At 39.9% G+C, this 21,986-nt stretch overlaps 1 protein-coding gene across 1 annotated transcript in view; it reads right to left on the reverse strand.

Annotated features, from left to right (window-relative positions):
- The window catches only part of LOC128743770 (uncharacterized), a 35,758-nt gene extending 14,605 nt beyond the window's left edge, over nucleotides 1–21,153 (reverse strand). The window contains exons 1-3 of the mRNA XM_053840432.1: nucleotides 19,766–21,153; nucleotides 19,521–19,706; nucleotides 19,189–19,446 (exon numbers count right to left, since the gene is read on the reverse strand). Coding sequence (XP_053696407.1) covers nucleotides 19,189–19,446; nucleotides 19,521–19,706; nucleotides 19,766–21,153 — 1,832 coding nt within the window. The remainder of the gene's footprint in view (nucleotides 1–19,188; nucleotides 19,447–19,520; nucleotides 19,707–19,765) is intronic.
- Nucleotides 21,154–21,986: the final 833 nt, after the last annotated feature.

The following is a 21,986-nucleotide window of genomic DNA, read 5'->3' on the forward strand; positions in this document are numbered from 1 at the left end:
TATAGCTGAACCGATTTATGCGCTATTAGTATCATTTGAAAGGTATTGTTGCCTAGTATATCACTATTGAATTGTTTCGTGGTCCGATGTTTCATCTAAAAGTTATAAGCAAAAATGTGAAAACTACGTGACACGATTTTCTCCGGAACCACACAACCGATTTCAATGATCTTAGTACCAAATGAAAGCTCTTGCTAAAATTTCAGGAAGTTTTATTGAAAACAAACAGGTAGTTTAAAAGTTATGCTTAAAAACGTGTTTTAACAAGATAATAATTATCGCCTGTTTTTCAGAGATGGCTAAGCCGATTTATGCGGTATTAGTCCCATCTGAAAGGTAATATCGCCGGATAGATCACTGTTGAATTATTTTTTGATTGGACTTTTCGTTTGAAAGTTATGAGCAATGGAAGTTACGCGTTAAAATTTACAATATTTTATAGCGATTTTAACCAAGATAATTTATCTAGTTTCAATTGTTTTAGTATTAAACGAGAGGTCTTAACACTGCAAATGTATTTGTCAAATTTCATAAGGACTGGTTCTACTAATCAAAAGATATTTAAAAATGATTGATGAAATTTATTCAAGAAAACTTTAATGGCCAAACATTTAATGGGACCAAACCTCAAAAACAGAATAATATAGTAAAAATGTGTTTGTGATGTGATTTGTTTAAAGAAACCAATATTTTTTGAAACGATGGTTCTACAATTGATGAAGGGACGGTAGGGGAAAGAAATGAAAATTTTTTGGTGAAGGAGGGGAAGAGCGGAAAGGAAGGGGGGGGGGGTATTGGTAGCTATGCTTGACAAGTAGTCATTTTGACTCCTACCTTTTGTCCAATACTGGAAGGTGCATGAGTCGAACCAATCTGTAATCTAAGATTATAACCGGATTCGAACCCACAACACCCGCCAGGGCATGTGGTTCGCTGGTAATTGTACCTATGAACCATAGAGGCGCTGGACAAAAGGAGACCGCAAAATCCACTTCTCAAGAATAGCGACGCGTTTGGTTGGGTTATCGACACATACCGTCCCTTCATCAATTGTAGAACCATCGTTTCAAAAAATATTAATTTATATGTATGACCTCATTTCAAGGTCAAGACTAAAAACTTGAGATTAGTCTAAAGAAACCAGTTTAAAATCAAGCAAAGCAAAGCCATGGGTGTAAACGTTCTTCTGAACTTAACCCTTCTTTATCGACAGACTTCGCAGTCGGTTATTAGAGTACAGGAAAATTACGGGGCTAGCGCAAAGATCCTATTAACTGTGTAGCGGCACCGATCAGTCGAGATTCGAACATACGACGACTGGCTTGTTAGGCTTGCATTGCACCCCGAAGCTAACAGCCACTTTAAAATCAGTTCTGCTCAAAAATTCCGTACACGATGTTTTCATTGCTTTCCTATGTTCTATAAAGTTATTTAGTAGGTTGAAATACACTTGTTTATCGCTAGGATGCATTTGGATGATAACTAGCACAGCGTTAATAAACAGTTGAAGTTCTGTATGATCATTTCCAGCTCAAAACGCTGAAAAGCCATTTTTCACTCGACTATTTTCGTTTGGAATTGGAAAATGAATGTGAAAATAGTTTCTTTCTAAACCTAATATTTGACGAGTAACATTTCAAAAGGTCCAATGTGCAAATGAGAGATTCTCTTTGCGTCTCGTCTCTTACGCTTATTACGGCGGCATAAATGCACTTGAATGCATCTATTTTGCATGAAACATTTACTGGTGTTATTGGAAAGCTTATCCTTTAGAATAATTGGTTTGAATAGTATTTATGCCGCCGTAATAAGCATAAGAGAGGAAATGCAAAGAGAATCTCTCATTTGCACATTGGACTTTTTGACATGTTGGTCGAGATTTCCATGTTTATCTGTAAGTAAAAAATAAAAAGGTTTGACAAAACGGGTCTTTTTTAAAAAGGAGGTACTACCACTAATCGTATCACTAATGGAGGTATCAATCGGCACCTAATTTCAGATTTTTGCTTTCTGACCTAAAATGAACAATCTGACAAAATTTGGTTCAAATCCGTGAAGATCGATTACACGGTTATCGGATACTTTCAGCTAGCTGGCACCTTTATCTCATTTGCTTTGCGTTGACGAGAGCTAACATCAGGCGGGCTCAGGAGTCGTGGGCCCCACTGACAGCTGAAGAGCTAACTTGTGTGAAGAGTGGCGAATATATGATTTCTCGTTTACGCTAACGCTAACATGTTGGCATGGAAAACATGGCTGCCTGCCAGCTACTTGGATACTTTGCATGTGTTGACTCTAATAGATAATTTTTGGATTTCACATATGAATAACTTAAGAACGGCTGGGCCTAAGAAACAGTTTATATAAGAATTTAGTTCAAAGTGATGCGTATATAATTTGACTCTATCAGTTTTATGAAAATTACAAATTCAAATACAAATCAAAAATAATATTTTAGCTGGAAATGCCCATATCAAATGGCATATAAGATGATATAACAAAGGTTCCTTTCACCAGTAGGTGGATGAAATCGGGTTTTATACTTCAATTTACTGCGAGCATCTATTGTACTTTCCTTACTAGACCGGAATGAAAAAAATACTGCAAAAGTAGCGCCTCAAACATTTCCGATTGCGGGTAACAGTAAGAGAAGAAAATTACGATTGAAATATTTCAGAGCACTTCCTGCTTAAAACGCTGGAAAAAGAGCCATTTTTGATTTGACTACATATTTTTAATTGAAATGAAATTTTGCTCATGTGTTGGATACCACGTAAGGATTCATTTTCCATGAAACTTAATTTTTTCGTCAATCGTTACTGTTCAAAAGGACGCATTTAGAACTGAGGTCAATATTTAAAAACAAAAAAAGTTGTCAGAAATTAAGTGCATATTCAATAAAAACTTACACTGACAGAAAAAACGTCAAGATTTCATGAAAAATCATGATAAAGATAATAAAATGTGAATTATCTGAAAACATGCTGCCGCTCCCCACTGGCCCCTAACACCCGCTTCTCTAGCATCCTCGTCAATGGTGCTCATCCAACGGGTACGGGGTTTGCCTCGAAGTCATCGGTCTCTGTCGGATTCTCTGCTAAATATTTTTTTCGCTGGTCTTTCATCCGGTATCCTTGCTACGTGGCCAGCCCATTGTAGCCTGCCGTGTTTTAATCGCTTCACAATATCCGCATCTTTATATTTTTGGTATATTTCATGATTCATGCGCCTGCCGCCAAGAGCTCGTCGGTCGCTCTCTTTCAACGTTCACGCTTCGTGACTTTAGAGTACCACCGGGAGAATTGGCGTCTTGTAGAGTGCGAGTTTTGTACGGAGTTGTAGGCTACGAGACCTCGTAATCGGCCGCTTGGTACCGCTTCTCCTCACGCCTACCCTTTGAATAGCACCTCCCAATGCAATGTTGAACAGCAAATTCGATAGTCCGTCACCTTGCTTCAAACCATCCAACGTCACAAACGAGTGCGATGTCTCCGTTATGCTGATCCGTTATGCTGACGCTTGATTTTAAACTACAAAGGTAGCACGTATCAGCCTAATCAGTTTTGTTGGAAAACCATGTTCAAGCATAATCCGCCACAGCTCATTTCGTTTGACAGAATCGTACACCGCCTTGAAGTCTATTAACAAATGGTGAGTCTGCAAGTTGAATTTTCGGAATTTATCGTGGATCTGTCGTAAGGTGAACATTTGGTCCGTCTTGAAAACCGTACTGGTATTCGCCAACAAAGGTTTCCTGCAACGGCCTGAGTCTGAGAAACAGGATGCGGGAGAAAATTTTGTATGCAAAATTCAGGAGAGTAATGCCTCGATAATTGCTGAATTCGAGTCGATGCCCTTTTGTAAATAGGGCATATGAGACCTTCTAACCAGTCCGCAGGTAATTCCTCCTCAGCCCAAACCTTTAGTATAAGCAGATGGATTGCGCAGTACAGCCGTTCGCTCCCGACTTTAAAAAGTTCGGCGGGGATGCCGTCCTTTCCAGCTGCTTTGCCGTTTTTCAGGTCTATCACTGCTTTTCTAAGTTCGTCCAAAGTTGGTGAATCCACAGCTTGTCCATCATCCTCAATCGGTATCCTGTTTCTGTTGACCGCTCCGTCTTATTCACCATTCAACAATGCATCGAAATGTTGTTTTCAACGCCTAGCCATCTCCGATCTTTCAGAAATCAGGTAATCCCCTCCTTGTCGTTGCACATAACAGGAGTTGGCACGGTCCGGTTCCTAATTCCATTCATCGTATTGAAAAATTTATTCGAATCGTGTCTCTCGAAGCAATTCTCTGCCTCCCCAAGAACGCGATCCCAGTGCTGACGTTTCTTACGACGGTGAAGTCTCATTTCGGCAGTTCTAGCATCGCGGTATCTCTCTCTGCTCTGACGTGTCACACTTGCAGCCAATATGTGACTTCTGGCTCGATTCTTCTCTTCAGTCAGCCAGCGGTCAACCACTAGAAGTGGCTGCAGCAGTGGTACCCAACACATCCCACGCTGTAGTACTGATCGCATCGTGGATGTGTCTCCACTGTTCGTTCAGGTTCTCTCCGAGTCGTTCACCGATCCAGTCATCAGTCTTCCGAGAGTACTCTGCAACAACTCCTTCCGCTGATAACCGCCGAATGTTCAGTCAGTCGTATTTTCCTCGTTGGTTTCGATTTGCATACGTTGGACAACCGGGCGCGGATCTTGCTTACTACGAGACAGTGATCCGGGTCGCAGTTTGGTCCCCGGAAGGATCGCGCTACTGCGACGTGAAAAGTGAAAGAAAAGTGCCGGTCATCAACCAGAACTTGGTCGATCTGAGAGCAGGCCTCTCCATTAGGGTGTTTCCGAATGTTCCCATCATGCAAAATGGGTACTACAGATAACCATTCCTCTGGCTGCAGAGAAGTTATTTAGCCTCAGGCCATTGTCGTTTGTGCTAGAATAGAGGCCGACCTGTGCATTTGTATTTGTATGTAGCAACTTACTATGCATGAATCCTTTCCACACGACGTTTTAACATGGTAGGCGCCGAAATGCTTCTGCAAACATTTTCGACACAGCTTCTTCGCCTTGCCTACTGTCCTTCGATCTCCGATACCCATGTTCAGGCATTTACGTCACGATTATGGGCCAGTGCATTCTACTAAGCATATCGCACAACATTTCAAAACAGTCATAGAGCGAGCCTTTGGGATGAGTTTTTCAGACTTTCGGATCCTAGCTGTTTGAGCAGCACCCTGTCGCTGTTGCGTAAATCTCGAATCCACGGTAATCGTTCGTTTGATACATAACCAAGGCAACGATGCATGGATATTCAGTGGTGCCAACCTAAATGATTGCCCATGAAATGGACTAGATAGTTTACATCAAATTAGATGGTATAACAAAGGTTACTTTCACCATTAGGTAGATAAAATCGGGTTTTAACGTAAGACTACGTCTTTCAGGAAGGTAGCTGGTATAGGGGGCCATTCCAAAAAATCTTTCTCGAAAAGTGGTCAGGTTTTGAACGCTAATAGCTTAGTGATTTCCCGATCGATTTTCAATATTCTTACAACGATCGATTGGAAAATCTTCTAGGAATTGGCCCAAATGAAGAAAAGTATGGATTCTTGATGTTGAACTATTGAAAATTCCTGAAATTAAATAAAAAGAAAACCAAATTAAATTGTACTATTTTTAATTTCGCGACAGATACGTATTTCGCCTACGACTTGCAGGCTTCATCAGTGTCTGTTTTCGAACTGATAAAGCCTGCAAGTCATAGGCGAAATACGTATCTGTCGCAAAAGTAAAAATAGTAGAACTTAATTTGGAAAAGTTTCCCTTTTATTTAATTTCAGGTTTCGTATTCTACTAAGACGCTCCAAAAAAACTTCAGTCATTGAATACTCATTACTTTTGCAATGCGATTATTTTATTGAACCGGATTTCTTTCCTTTTGAAGCGGCTTTCCAGCTAACTAAAAATAACACAGCTGCTGACTTTCAAACTACCTATCCAAATGCATATAGACGCATCGTCATTCAGTAACGTTTACCAGAAGAAAAAAATTCACCTTTACTCTCGGCAGCAGTTTCCCCATACTTTGTATCGGCTGCGAAAGTGAAATTACGCGCTTTTTTCGCCCTCCGCACGTTGTGTCAAACTGCAGCAGCAACAGAAGCGGGGTGCGAGCTGCCTTCGAGATTGAGCGCGGAATGGAGGATTTTTCTGAGCCGGTCTGAGTGTTTTGGCGGCTAAATGGCGCGCGCGATGCTTGCAGCGTTGTTGTTTTGGCAAAACCTGTACCAACGGGCCCCTGACTTATGTGACCTCACTTCTAAATACTCTAGATACGACCCGATTCGATCGGTTAGCTACCAACGATGAATGTCGAGCGGAGAAATGCTTGCCGGCTTGCATATAGTGGTTTTTGTTGAAAATTTTAATATTTTAATTTTATTATTATTGCCTGCCGTGTGGGAGGGCAGCACCTAGCTGAATTGGAATCCAAATTCTAGCTCGAATAAGTGTTTGACAAGCTGCTCTTTATTGCATGATTCGGTTATATTTTAAATAAGTGTAATATAATCATATCCTCGACCATTTGGCAGAGTTAAACTGATGGATTTTCTACCTGTGCCATAAAGTTAGTTACTGAAGTTTAAAAACAACCATGCGCCCACTTTTTCTTGAGCTTAAATGGAGGTACATTGTATATCAGCGATAAACCATATAAATATCATATAACTAACATGAAAACTTATATCAAGTCGGGACGATTCTGATTACTAAAAATTTAAATGTTCAATTTCACTCAATTAATATTTTAATATTTGGTTGAATGGTTTAGCAACAATTGTTTTAAATGGCGTTTCGACTCAACCATCCTATTGATGGTTGATTAATAAAATGTTTTTCCATTTCTGGATGCAAACGTAATGGGTCACTGTATTAGCTCTCTGATGATGACTATCATATGTCTCGGAACCTCCGGGATCAAGTGGGCACTTAATTATCAACCGTTTTCATCTCCCTTCAAACGGGCTGACACTCACCGATGCCACCGTCATCGGCAAGCTGCCGTCCGCCAGCGCAGCGCGGCGATCATTCCAACTGGTCTTTCTGTGTATTTATGCAATAGACCGCGTACCGCTGCGGCAGCAGCAGTAGCTAACTACCGGAGCATTAGTCCGCAACATATGACCGCAATACGGCGCGTAATCGGTGCAGATTAATCCTCAAAACGGTTGCCCTCGGCATGCTCGAAGCAGTAGCCAGTAGCACAAATGAGCCGAAGAGCCGCTATTTATCCAACAAATTTGCCAGCTACTTTCGGTGGAATTTTCGGTCTTCCCCGCTGCTGCTTCTCGTGCGGTGCGGTGCAATGCGGAGCGGCGTTTTACGCATCATTAAAATCATCAAATATGCGCCTTGTAGCAACATTTTGCCCCCGAAAAAATCTAGTTGCCGCGATTTCGCCGGATTCGGACAGCGCGCGTTCTCCTTTCCCGGACCACCCCCGCGCAGCGAAGAAATGCTGGCCGCTTCGAAGACGACGGCCGGCATCTGCTCGAGGGGCAATCTTTATGTAAAATCGGTATTTTTAGCGAGAACGAGAATGTGATAGACGTAGAGAGAAAGAGAAAAACCTTGATGTGGTTAAACTTGTGCACTAATTATTCAGTCAAATCAGGCTGTATTTCTCCTTTTCGTTAGCAAAAAGCCGTGTCATGTGAATGTGAGCGAATTTGCTTTCGATTCGCATGCTTCGATTCGGGGGTGGTTTGCTTCGATGGGTTTGCAAATCAACCGTGTTTGCTAAGCTTGTTGTGGGTGTCTGTGTGGGCCACGGTCTGGAATTATCACGCGGACAGCTGATCGGTTGCTGATCGTACCATATCGACCGTACCGGTTGAAACGTGTGCTGTATGCTTTATTCTATTTTGATAAAATCTTACTCTACAATAATGTTACGCACTTAGACGAGAGTAATCTCTCGATGATATTTTGCTTTTAAACCCATTTGTCTAATCCTTTTGCAGTAAGGATGGCGGCATTATCATTTTTAAAAAACTGACCACGATTAAACCTCAGGCGACTTCCGTTCAATTTAATCTGAACATTCACTTGGATTGGATTTAACTTGGACTTTTTTTGTGTACTTTAGGTATTGCAAACAAAATACCTGTGCAATTCAGTTATTATTACCCAGGAGCTCAAGTTTTTTTTATTTCCGATGCACTGATTTTTCCAGTTTTAGTAGGACGTAGGACTATGTCTTACAGGAAGATAACGACGAAGGCATGGTGTCATTCCGGAAAATCTTATAATGTGAGCGTCGAAAAAATAATTGGTTTCGAGCGCTAATAATTCGTTTATTTCTCAACCGATTTGAAAGGTATTTATATCAGTCGATCAGGAATATCTCTACGAATTGAACGATATAGTGAAAACAATTCATTTTAAAATAATCACTATTGAAAAATGCAAAAACGTCAAGCATTGTCCTAATTGTTCAATCAACCAATCTCGTGCCAGCACATTTTTGTTTCCCAAGTCTGGGACGACAACCATGTATACCTGCGAGAGCGGCTGGGTCTCAGCAATAAGTTTATATGTGAAAAGTTGCTCAAAATTAAGCGTAGAATTTGATTTGTTTGAGTTTTACATTTTATCACATTCACACTCACATTTTATTGGTGGTACAGTTACTCTGTTATACTTAATTTTCATAACTTCTGCCAAATTTTGATAAAAACAAACTTTTCCTATACCTCTCCATATCATCTTACTACCATTCTTCCGAGAGCCCGGTAAAGTAATTTTGATAACGTACGAGAGCCGGGAGCTGAATATGTTTGCTACATTTCAATTCGAAGAAATTAAATTTCGCAACATGAACGCGATAAATAAAAACAATGCTTATCAACTATTTAGCTTTTATTTAGCTGTTAATTTAGCTGTTTCCGAAATGTACAATATGCATTACAAAGTATCGACATCTGTTGTATTCAACAAGGGAACATTGATAGTTTCAAGCATACTCTCACGCATGGTGAAACACTAGCGCCAACTTCTGTTCTTTATTATCAGAAACTCGAGGCGGTGTCCTATGATGACCAAACCTTGTCTTTTTAGTCTTGACCTTGCAATGCGGTCAAGCATGTGGGTCATTCCACGTCAAGTGACCGAGAAAAAGTTCAAACGTGCCAGATTTTATGCCACAGATATGAACCAAATTTTACCAGATTGTTCGTTTTCGGCCATAAAGTGAAAATCCACAAATTTGAGGCCGATCGGACATCCCCTCGATTAATGGGAGTACCTCCATTTTTAAGGAAAATACCTGTTTTTGTCAAAACCTCTTATTTTCTTTTGCTTATATCTCCGGACATATTAGGTTTAGAAAGACACTTTTCACATTTTTGAAGGAAATTACACAAGGAATTCGAAAAAATAGCCTGCCAAATATTTTTAAACTCAATTTGAAAACTAAATTTACATTTTTCTTTTAATTCTTTTAATTTGTTGCCGATCCCGAGATACAGCGTTTTAAAGCAAGCAATCCCCCATTTTTTTTGTAAAACTAAGAACAAAATAACTTTTTCTTGAAGCAGTGATTCTTTATGCAATGTAAAAATACTTTGCCACATCGGGAATTCCTTGTGTAATTTCCTATAAAAATGTGAAAATAGTATCTTTCTAAACCTAATATTTCCGGATATAAACAAAAGAAAATAAGAGGTTTTGACAAAACCGGGCATTTTCCTTAAAAATGGAGGTGCTCCGATTAATTGAGGGAATGTCCGATCGGCACCAAAGTTTGGATTTTTGCTTTCTGACCAAAAGCGAACAATCATTTAAATTTGGTTTAAATCCGTCAAGGTCGATTACACGGGTCTCGGACACCTCGCGTGAAATGTACCATATCTATACCTATAAAAATGCATTTCTGTCTGTCCGTCTGTCGGTATGTTCCTTATAGAATACAAAAACTACTAAACTAACTAAGAGGGGGGGCACCCATACAAATGAAACACAAATTTCTGCATAACTAGAGAATTAATCAAGCAATTAGAACTAAATTTGGCATGTGGGTGTTTTTGAAGGCAAGAATTTTTTCTATTGTAAATTGAGACCCCTATCCTCTTAAGGAAGGGAATCATGACCTCTCTCCCCTTTAAAAGGGGCGGCTTCCTTACAAATGAAATACAAATTTCCTCTTATCTCAAGAAGTAATCAAGCAAATGGAACCAAATTTGGCATGTGGGGGTTACTGGTAGCTACGCTTAACAAGTTGTCATTGTGACTTCTACCTTTTGTCCAATGCTGGAAGGAGCATGGGGCGGACCAAACTGTAATCTGAGATTATAACCGGATTCGAACCCACAACACCCACCAGGGCATGTGGCTCGCTGGTACTTGTACCTTTGAACCATAGAGGCGCTAGACAAAAGGAAACTACACAACTTCCTTGGGTCGACCCATGCACCTTCATGCATTGAACATAATAATTCATAAAAACATACATAAAATAATAATTATATGACAAAATTTGTTCAAAATAATACGTAGAATTTGATTTTGTTTTAGTTTTACAAAAAAAAACTGTAGAATTTGGATATTTTTGAAAAACTTGTAGAATTTCAAAGATTTAAAAAAATCCGAAAGAGTGTCCATCGATAGCTTTTCACCAGATTTTAGGGCATAATATAATCGTTATTCAGCCGAGAGCCGGGGTGGCTCTTGCCGTATCAAGAATTCCTCTCCATTGTACTCGGTCCTGGGCTACTCGTCGCCAATTCGTTGCGCGTTCGCACACGCAAGTCGGCTTCAACCTGGTCGAGCCATCTAGGACGTAAAGCCCCTCTATTCCTGGTGCCGGTAGGGTTCTTGAAGAGAGCCGATTGCACTACACAATCGTCCGGCATCCTTGCGACGTGGCCGGCCCACCGTAGTCTCCCAACTTTCGCCAGGTGTTCCAAGTAACAATTTCAGTTTTAAGGTGCACTTGAAGAGGTTTCCAGCATTTGCTGCTTAAAACCGATCTCAAAACTTGTAATTCTATAAAACTGCGATAAAAGACCCATAAAGCCCTTATAAGGCGAGGGAGGCCCACACTAAAGAAGGTTCTCAAGAAAATTTCCAAAGATCCTTTTAAAACTTGTACCGTCATCCGGGGATACTTGCAACACTTTTGAACTTTGACTTAGTGTAACTTTCGAAGTATAGCGTTTAGGTCCAAGTGTAAGTAGCCAAAATTTGTATAGTGGTGAATACTTTTGATTTATGATTATGAGAAAAAATATAAACTAAATGAATCTGCAGAATGAACCGAAAATAGGGGTGTTGCAAGTTACCCAGTAAACGAGATTACTTGCAACACTTCTCTGATTTTGCAGTTCTTATGATTTTATATCTGATTTCAAACCGCGAATGACTATTTTGAGATATTTTGAATGTATTTGTAGTAAAACAAGAGGTACTGGAGGCGTTTTTTGTTTCCCAATTTCGTCTATCGCTTTTTTAAAGATATTCGGTGAAAATGCAGCATGTCGGCGAACTCCAAATTGCCGTTTCAAGGCACGTGGAATTTTTCACAATTTTAATTTTTCTGGAAATGATGGTAGACAAAATAACATCGTACAGATGCAAACTTACTTTGTACATACTGTCTATTACTATAATTTTCATTTTTCATCATACTGCAAGCCGCGCCATATTGGAAGTAACAACACGAATTCATCGTTTCTTCTCAAAGTTCAAAATATAAACAAAGCTCAAAGTTGCTATTTGTTAGCTTATATGATGCACTTATTGTGTACAGGAACCAAACAATAAAAAATAATTCCATGTCAATGGACTGACGCAACTTTGCACATCCATTTTTCCTACTCTGAAAGTGAAATTACTTTCCAATCGTATAATAATAAGCAAAATAATGATGTAATGGATTAAACTTAACTAAACAATAGGTAAATATCCCTTCTTTAAAATGGCATTGGGTACAAATGGTTATGCTAACAAACAAACGCGTTAGAGCTGTCAAAAGCGCGTTGCGCCAAAGTGTTGCAAGTAACCCCGGTGTTGCAAGTATCCCCGGATGAGGTAATTCTTATCGATATCTATTTATAATGACTTCCAAGAGTCGCTTAAAACCGCCACAAGTGTTGATGATTTTATGGTTGTCTCTTTAAAGAACACTTGCAAGACATCATACACTTTTCACAGCCTTAAATGTTTTAAATTGACCAAGAGTTATAAGCTATAAGCATTCACAGATATTGCTATTTCGAAATAAGTATAAATGAAAATTGAAAATAAAAATGGTGATAAAAGTAGCTGCTTTGCTGCTCATAAATGAGAAATTTTTCATGCCACGCTCGGTTTGTCGATGTTTTGTGACATTAAAGTTAGAAAATTTTAACGCGCCAGTTATTTTTGCTAGATTATTGAAAAATTAAATTAAAAAAAAAATTAATGATTTCATGAAGAAGTTGAAAGCTACCAAATTTTTAACTAATTGTGGCAAAAAGGCTTTTATAGGTCTAAATATTTATTTAAAAAGACATGATCACTAATGACATTGCATAATACCATATTTATAAGCGCCCATATGCAATTGACTACAATTTCAAAAGTAATCAAAATAGCCCTGTTCGCCATTTTTTCAATGGTTTTATCTAAATCAACCCGAAAGCGCTTATTAGACTAACATTTCTTGCACAAGACAAAGAAAATTTTTCCAAGAGCGCGATAAGTTCATCAATACTTATTGTATTCTTGAAGAAGACAAGTTGCGCTTGAATAAGAATTGTTTGAATTACTTGAGGGCACCAAGTTTTTGCAAGATAACCATTCTGGTATAAACAAAGAAAACATCAACGAAGTATCGACGTAACGTGTTGTTTGTGCTCTTTGGACTGCACGACAGTTCCAAGCGTTTAATTTACAATCGGTACAACTGTTTTTAAAAATTATGCTTCAACTGCTTCAAACAATGTCTATACAAAGACATCTGATTTATGAACTCTATATTTAGTTTAAAAAATACGAAAAGCTCTAGACTAGAGGAAACCCGCACCGCATCTGGCAAATGCATCATTACCGGCACTGTCCTTCCCCAGTCCAGTTAGTCCAGAGATCTTTATTGTTTTGTGACTTCGCTGATTGTTCATATGAAAGAGTTTTCAAAATATTACACAGATTTTCGCATAATTTTCGTTTAAAAGATCTGTATTCTTCAATTTTCTCCAGGTTCAGACGCCCATTTTGACAGATTAGTTATTTACATTAGAATGTTATTATTCAAGAGTATAATTTCTCTTTCAAGAATATACGATTGTAAGAGAGTTTTATGGCAGTATTGTTAAGATAAACGAATCTTGCAGAAGAACGTCATAAGTCAAAACTATTGTTAAGTTTTAAGGAGCGTCGTGAATTACACTTATTGATAATTTAGTTTTATGGGTGATTCTTCAAGACTGCTTCAGTCATACTTCAGAAATGTTAGTCAAATAAGATAAAGTTCACTTGAGGAGAAACATTATAAAACCTAACAGACTTTGAAATGCTCTGATAAAACTACTATAAGAAATGAATAAGACCAATTTGCTATTGGATTGTTACTTGGGATACGATGGGAATCTCTCCAAGCAGTGCCTGTAGCTCGTGATTCAAACGTCTCCGCCACTCTCCGCTTTCCGTCTGTACTCCGCCAAAAATAGTCCGCAACACCTTTCGTTCAAAAACGGCAAGTACACGTATGTCTTCCGTAAGTAAAGTTACTGTCTCAAGTCTGTAGAGGACTACCGGTCTGATTAGCGTTTTGTACATCGTCAGCTTTGTGCGGCGGCGTATGCTCCTAGATCGAAACGTCTTGCGAAGGAAAAAGTAGGCTCGATTTCCAGCTTGAATGCGTCGTTGGATCTCCTTACTTGTATTATTGTCGGCGGTGGCCAGAGATCCCAAATATACGAACTCATCAACCACTTCCAGTTCATCGCCGTCGATAGTCACTGTCCGTGGGAGGCAAATGTTATTTTCTCGGGAGCCTCTTCCTACCATATATTTGGTTTTCGACGATCTTCCTAGCTTCCGTTTTTAGTCTAGCGTAGATTGCCTCCGCCGTCCCAAAGTTTCTATTAATGATGTCGAGGTCGTCTGCGAAGGCTAGAAGTTGGCTACTCTTGCTGAAGATCGTTCCTCTCGTTTCGATGCTCGCTCGCCGGATCACACCTTCAATAGAGATATTGATTAACATACATGATAGTGCATTCTCTTGCCGCAACCCTCTGCGCGATTCGAAAGGACCCGAGAGTGTCCCCGAAACGCGCACATAGCACATCACTCGCTCCAGAGTAACTTTGATCAGCCGCGTCAGTCTTTCCGGAAAACCGTACTCGTGTATTATCTGCCATAGCTGTTCGCGTTCAACGGTATCGTATGCTGCTCTGAAATCCACGAAAATATGATGCACGTTGTACTTTTGACATTTCTGGAAGATTTGTCGGGGAGTAAAAATTTGATCCGTAGTGGCACGGGCTCCCATAAAGCCCGCCTGATACTGCCCTACGAATTCGCTTGCTATTGGGGATAGACGACGCAACAAAATCTGGGAGCGCACCTTGTAGGCGGTGTTGACCAACGTGATGCCGCGGTAGTTGCAGCAGTCCAGCCGGTCGTCCTTTTTGTATATGGGACAGACTACACCCTCCATCCACTCCTCCGGTAGTTTCTCCACCTCCCAAATCCTAGAAATTATTCAATGAAGTGCCCTTGCTAGCGGTTCTTGGCCATTTTTGTAGAGCTCTGCCGGAAGTCGGTCCTTTCTGGCGGTTCTATTATTCTTCAGTTGACGAATTTCTCGCCGAATCTCTTCGAGATCGGGAGCCGGCACGCTGTTGTCGTTTGTAGGCACTCCGAGGTTAACTTCCATTGCGTCTCCTACTGCTATATCGTCGTTGAGGTGCTCATCGAAATACTGCTTCCAACTGTCGACCACCTCGCGCTGGTTTGTGATTAGATCCCCTCCCTCATCCCTACACATGTCCGGTTTAGGTGTGTAGCCCTTACGAGTTTGGTTCACTTTCTCGTAAAACGCGTAAACGCGCGTGTCATTAGCCCGGAATAGTTGTTCCAGCTCCTCGCGATCTCTATCCTCCTTCTGGCGCTTTTTCCTCCTCAGGATCGTGGTCAACTCATTCCGCGCATCATTTTGTGCACTCGAGGTTTCCACTCCTAGTACCGCGGTTGCGGCCTTATTGACGGCCGACCGTATCATACTCCATCTGTTTTTGAGGGTCGAAACATCTAGATCCACAGCGGAAGGCAGAGCTTAATCCAGTACGCGCGCGTAGTTTTCGGCAACTAGCGGGTTGTTTAGCTGCCGAATGTTTAACCGAGGAGGGCGGCTTTGTCGCCTATGTATAAACCGTCGATAGTTTTGAGCGCACGTGTATTGCTACTAGGTAATGGTCGATGGGGTTCGTTGGTCAGGTGATCTCCAAGTGGCTTTATGGATATCTTTGTGAGATCTGATCACCAAGCCTCGGGTAGCTGCAAAGTTGATGCATCGCTGGCCGTTATCGTTCGTGTCGGTGTGCTGGCAATGGGGCCCGATCACCGGTTTATACATTGCTTTCCTGCCGACCTGGGCGTTCATATCCCCGATGACGATCTTGAAGTCCCGTCGTGAGCAGCTGTCATACGTTGCCTTCAGCTCTCCATAGAACGCTCCGTTCTCGTCGTCGGGTCTACCTTCGTGTGGACAATACACGTTTATGATGGTATAGTTGAAGAAATGGCCATTCATCCTGAACACACACATCCTTTCATTGATCGCTTTTTAGTCCATTATGCGATCCTGCACTTTGCCCAAAACTACGAAGCCCGTTTCCAGCTCGGTGGTCGCTCCACCGCACCACCGGCTCCAATGGAAAAATTGTGCTTTGCCGTCACGGATCCTCCACACCATCTCGCCTTTGAAACAGATCTCGTGCAGTGCCACGATGCCAAACGTTCGGGTTCTAACAGATCGAGCAGCACCCTGCACTATGGGCCAGAAATTAAAATTTCGGAACTCATATATTTTCGGTTAAACGGCATGATTTAGCTCAATGTGGTCTTCGGCAACTTTTTGAATGAAAAATGATGCATCTTTTGAAGGGGTCGTCCAATATTTAGGTGTTACTTTAACAACAATTTAAGTAATTACTTTTTGAGTAAACTCTTTTTCATCTTTTCGGTTTCAAAATATTAAAGATAAACCAATTTCAGGTATTTTTCCTGAAGATATCAAACTTCTACCTTTTACCCATTTTCAGCAATAGACCTTTGTTTATAAACGACCCCTCAAATCATATTTCTTCTTGTAAAATGTTTATTTCAACAGATAGCACAATGTGATGTTCTAGAAAATATTTTGCACATAAAAATGGAATATTTTTGCTGAAGACTGTTTTGCTTTTTCTGCATTCATTAATAAGATATAACTGTTTTTAGGTTAAAAACCGTCTGATGAAAAATATGTATATTTTCAAGGGTGGTGTCTTCGGAGAAGTAAAATAATAAAATATAGCGCATCTTCCTGCACTATTAGGCTGACCATGAATTCACCTATTAGGGTGATACAAACTTTTGTTTTCTTAAATAATTAAAAAAAAAAGTTTTTTTCTCCAAAAGTTGCAGAGCATACTAAAATAAGCAACTTTGCTGGATAAAGTAACTATCTATCTCTTACCGGTTGTGAAATATAAAGATGTGTTAAAAAAGAGTTCTTAAAAATCAATTATGCTCAATAACTTTGCACACGATTATTTTATTGCTTTCAAAAGTTCTACAAAGTTATTCAGTATGGTAAAATACATATTTTCTGTGAAGCCCGCTTGACGCTAGGACGCATATTTATTAAGTTATAAAATGTACGAAAAAAAATCCGCACTATTCCCAGGTATTCCCAGCCATGGTATTCCCAAGTATTCTCAGAAATACACATTTGGACAGATAGCATTAATAATTCCCTACAAATTGGTATGCAAACTAATTGCAGATACTTGCAGATGGCTAAGATATTCGGATTTTTCATCAGACGGTTTGTAACCTAAAATCACGTATATCTTATTAATTAATGCATATAAAGTAAAACAGACTGCAGCAAAAATATTCCATTTTTATGTGCAAAATATTTTCTAGAACATCACATTGAGCTGTCTGTTGAAATAAACATTTTACAAGAAGAAATGTGATTTGAGGGATCGTTTATAAACAAAGGTCTATTGCTGAAAATGGGTAAAAGGTAGAAGTTTCATATCTTCAGGAAAAATTACTTGAAATTGGTTTATGTTTAATATTTTGAAACCGAAAAGATGAAAAAAAGTTTACTCAAAAACTTATTACTTAAATTATTGTTTAAGTAACGCTTAAATATTGGACGACCCCTTCAAAATATGCATCAATTTTTTATTCAAAAAGTGGCTGAAGAATACATTGTGCTGAGACATGCCATTTAACCGTAAACATTTTTGTCCCGAAATTTTAATTTCTGGCCCATGGTGGCCCTGTCGCCACCAACGAGATTCAACGATTGGCAGTTCCAGGTAGCGAGTTTCCATTCCATGTCCTTAATTCGTCGTCTTTGTCCATGCCGAATGTTCTGAGTAGAATTTTCTTGACTCTTTTTAGCTTTAGGGTTTAGATAGGTAGCCGTACCAAGGCCTACGCACCGAGTCTCGTGATGGGGCAACCATCTTAAAGTGTCAAGACACCAATTATTCATGTTATTTCCTTTTAAACTATTTGAATAATTCAACTATTCGTGGAAGTAGTATTCGGTTAAAAATAATTTGAATATTTTTTTGTTATTCGATTTTTAAATTAATCGAACGATTAATGGATATCTCTATCTGCGACGGCTGCTGATTTTCGATTAAAAGGGAGGAGCTCTCATATCTCGTAGTACCAATTAACACTAGTGATAAAACTGACAACTTGTCACAGAAAATTTCGCTTCGGCAAAAGTGAGAACGAGATTGGTGGTTCCAATTCCTAACCCAATGACCAACCAAATTATGTCGGAACGATTAGTAATGTTTCATAACAACAATTTAGAAGTCACCAAATTGGTTAACCCTCTAACGGGCAACACCGTAAACACGATGCGATCAAGCTAATGACTATTCTGTCATGAAAATACACACAAAAAAACCTTAAGTTCTGATTTTCATGCAAAAATAATTATCTGCAAGAGCGCCAGGTAAGAAAATGTCCAATTTCTCTTTTTCTTTTTTCATGCCTAACGCTCTGCCCAGATATTTTTTCAATTCAAATATATTACAAAATTAAAATAATACATGAAATTTACTCATAGAAAAATTTTTTAGGTCAATCATTTTGTTTTAGATGTCGTTTTCCTTCAAAAGTAAAAAAGGGAATATTCGCCCAATAATTATTTTCAGAATTTTTTGAAATTTTTGTTTTTGAAAGATGACAACTTTAGAACGCATGGTCAGAATGTTATGATATTAGTATCAAAATGTCAAGAAATCTGTTCTGAACACATTTTGCATATTGCCAATTAAAAACAAATTTCGTATGCGGCTCTGGAGCTCCAAAAGCGAAGGCCGTCTACAGACGGTCTTACCCGTTAGAGGGTTAACCAACCACACATTAATGTTAACCTTTTCCATCATATCAAACGAAGAAAACTTTCAATAAGAAGTTGTCTTATTTATGTCGAAATAAGTTGGATGAATCGAGATTTACTAATCAATGCTTTTATAGCAAAACTATTTCGAAGTAAACACTCTACTGGCATTTTAAAATACCTAACTTTTTACGACGCGCTTCAAAAAAACCTCTTTAAACTAATCACAAATCACAGCTTCAACTGATTTATCTATACGCTGCAACCCGTGAGCGGCAACAGGTTGTCTCTGTCATCTCTTTGACACGGTGGTGGCGACACGGCAGCAGCAGTTTGGCCGTGAAAACGGAAAAATACATATCAAACATCACTCAGCGAAATGTGGTTTCTACATAACTTGAAAGGTATGTCAGCTCGTCGAGCCAGTGCGTATCATTCATTGTTCGAAAAAATGTCCTAAGGTCACTGCACCCCTTGTTCGTTGTCAACCAACCTATTTCCAGAGCTGTGAATCATATTACGTTCAAAATACACTGAAAATAGATCGGGTAATACTCACTTAACATTATCCTTTCGCGTACGGTCGATGTACTCCTGCTGATAGCGACTCTTCATCACTATCGTCGGCGGTCGGACGGAAAACTTTATCTTGAGCGTGTCGTTGCCGGCGCTCAGAAAGCCCTCGCTGACTAGCCGCTCGTTTTCGATCAGATCGTGCACCGGTCCGGTCTGGTGCCACTCGAAATGATCGATCTGGGTGAGCTTGATCGATTTGCTGGGGTCCGTTTCGTGCAACAGCTCGATGCAGTATTCGTATCTGAAAGTACAGAACAAGATCGATCAGTCACACGCCCGGCCGCGTGAAGGGCTTAACTTTCGAGGTCAACTAACCTTCCAGTGACACCTTCGGTCATCATCAAAGTGACCGATAGGTGATCGCTTTTCCACGCGTGCAACCGCCAACCGAAACCGACCACGTCGTAGAGAACGTCCGACGTTCGACATTCTTCGATCGGTTCGATTGCTCGGTAATCTTTCACGATGAAGACTTCGGATCGAAACTCAGGAATGAAGTCGCTGCAGGGGGAAGAATTGATTTAAATTTATCTTACATTTTATGTACTTTTTTTTATTACCATTCCAAATCAGTCGGCACAGCCTGGTGACCGAATGGACCATCGGTATTCTCCACCAGCAGGCTACATCTTCTAAGAAATTCGCTATCTTTGGTTAATAATTCTGCCTTTGAGCAGGCTTTCAGTTCGGTTTCTAGCTTGTTGTAAGCAGAAGTCACTCGAAAAATTTCATTAGCTACGGCATCCTTCTGATCTTGCAGCAGTGTCAACTTTCTATTAATTTGCCGCTCAATACATTCAGCTTCGCTGTGCAGTAGCCGGCTGAGCTCCTGCAGCTTACGAGCCTTCGCTGTTTTTACCCATTCGATGTTACGTTCGACACTTTGAATCACCTTTCCGTTTCGTTCCAGATAGGCTGTGACTGCTGCAAGCTCTTGGCGAATCCTTTCCAATTTGACATCATAAATTGTGGTAATTTGCTGGAAATTGTGCGCGGTGTGTGATTCATCCCGGAAAGCACAGGTCTCACAGATGCAGCGATTGCAGGACAAGCAAAACAAAAGAAGTGGCAGTGAATGTAGCATACAAAAGCTTTGGCAGCTGTCCTGATCCTTGACTAGCGGTAGCAGAGCAGTGCGGCGTGCGGGACTTAATTCATTAGCGCTAGGTTTAGTTTCGATTTGTGTTACCGGTTCCGGTACGGTTGTTTCAGTCGTTGGAGCAGCCAAAATGGGCTTCTTATAACCATTTTTGACACGCTGGTTGACATCCTTTCTGATTTGTTCATTTTCGATAAAACCATTGGAGATTTTTTTCTCTGCCGCTTCATCGGCATTCACAGTACCATTGCTTAAAATATTTGATTTAATGCTAGTTGTATCATTCTTTACATTGTGCTTTGATTGGTTTAGATTATGGTTTTGTTTTGCTTTTGGTTCCTTGGATTTCTTGTTTGTTTGGCGCCCGTTAATGGCGAGCATTTTACCCGGTATCGCACCATTAACCATTTGATCGGTGTTTCCGTTTACTAACCGATCACCCAGAGAATCATTTTCGATCACTTTCACCACAAGTCTTATGGAGCCGGATTCGATTCCGTTCGTGCGATACAGTTTCTCACAGTTCTCCGCAGCGGTGGTTTCCGAACCACTTCCGTTCACCAGAAGATCGGTAGCACAACGGACAAGATCGTCGATTGGCAATCGGCACTTGCAGTTTGGGCACTCGCAGGATTTGATTTTATTATCTGTCAGCCACTTACGTATGCACTGAAAGCAGTACTGCTTGGAGCACTTAGGGCACAGACATTTGGGACTGCGAGCTTCCTTCCAGCACAGCAGACACTCGCCGTTATATTTCGTCTTCAGCTTACGGAGGATCGTTCCATTCGGTAGGACAGTTGCTAGGTTGTTGTTGTTCCGATCGCGGCCATTACGATTTTCCATCATACGCACAACACCGGTCTCGAGTGCATATGTTCGGTGCGGGCTACTGTTGCAGAGAAACAATTGTTGCCGTGGAAACGGCTATAAATTTGTATTAATCAAACGGTGAGGAATATTTTTCATGGAATCTAATGTGTACACGTGGAACTCAAACTGGGATACAAAAAATATAAAAATGGAAAAGTATATACACTTTGCCATTTCCATTACCATTTACCACCTTCAAAATTAATAGCTAAGGCAAAGCTTTAATAAATTGAATACAAGTACATAAATTTTTCGCATGTTAACAAAAATAACGGGTCTTAGCAAATTGTCCAAAAATAATTTTTGAGCGAATAACTTTGGTTTATATAGTTTTGACGAAGAACTCTTATAGTAAGGTAATGGTATAAAATAAAAATTTAAAAGTCAGGTTTTCATCACCTGAAGGTTTAAAAAAATTCACTATTCGTTATTCCTAGATAATTTTCTGCCAATTTATTTGGCATTGAAAGAAAATATCACATTTCAATGGCAAAATAGTGAAAATGAATGATAGTTGAGAAGGTGTACATTCTCCATACAGTTTCTGCGCGATCTTTAAACTTTCCAAACAGAGAAAGCATATGCACATATTTATAAACTTTTTGTTATTTTGATTATAATGTGATTTTAAACAATTGGTCATTCACCACGCACATATAAACTAGCTACGGAGGTGAATAACAAGCGAGCAAAAAAGCCTATAATTATTTTTTCTTGGCTTGGCGGTTGCAGCTATATAAGAGAGCAGACAGGACACAACACTTTCAGATGGAACAAAACACGATTGGAGAGCATCAAAACGACGAGCT

The sequence above is a fragment of the Sabethes cyaneus genome, chromosome 3 (genome assembly GCF_943734655.1).
Source record: "Sabethes cyaneus chromosome 3, idSabCyanKW18_F2, whole genome shotgun sequence".
Classification (NCBI taxonomy): Eukaryota; Metazoa; Arthropoda; class Insecta; order Diptera; family Culicidae; genus Sabethes; species Sabethes cyaneus.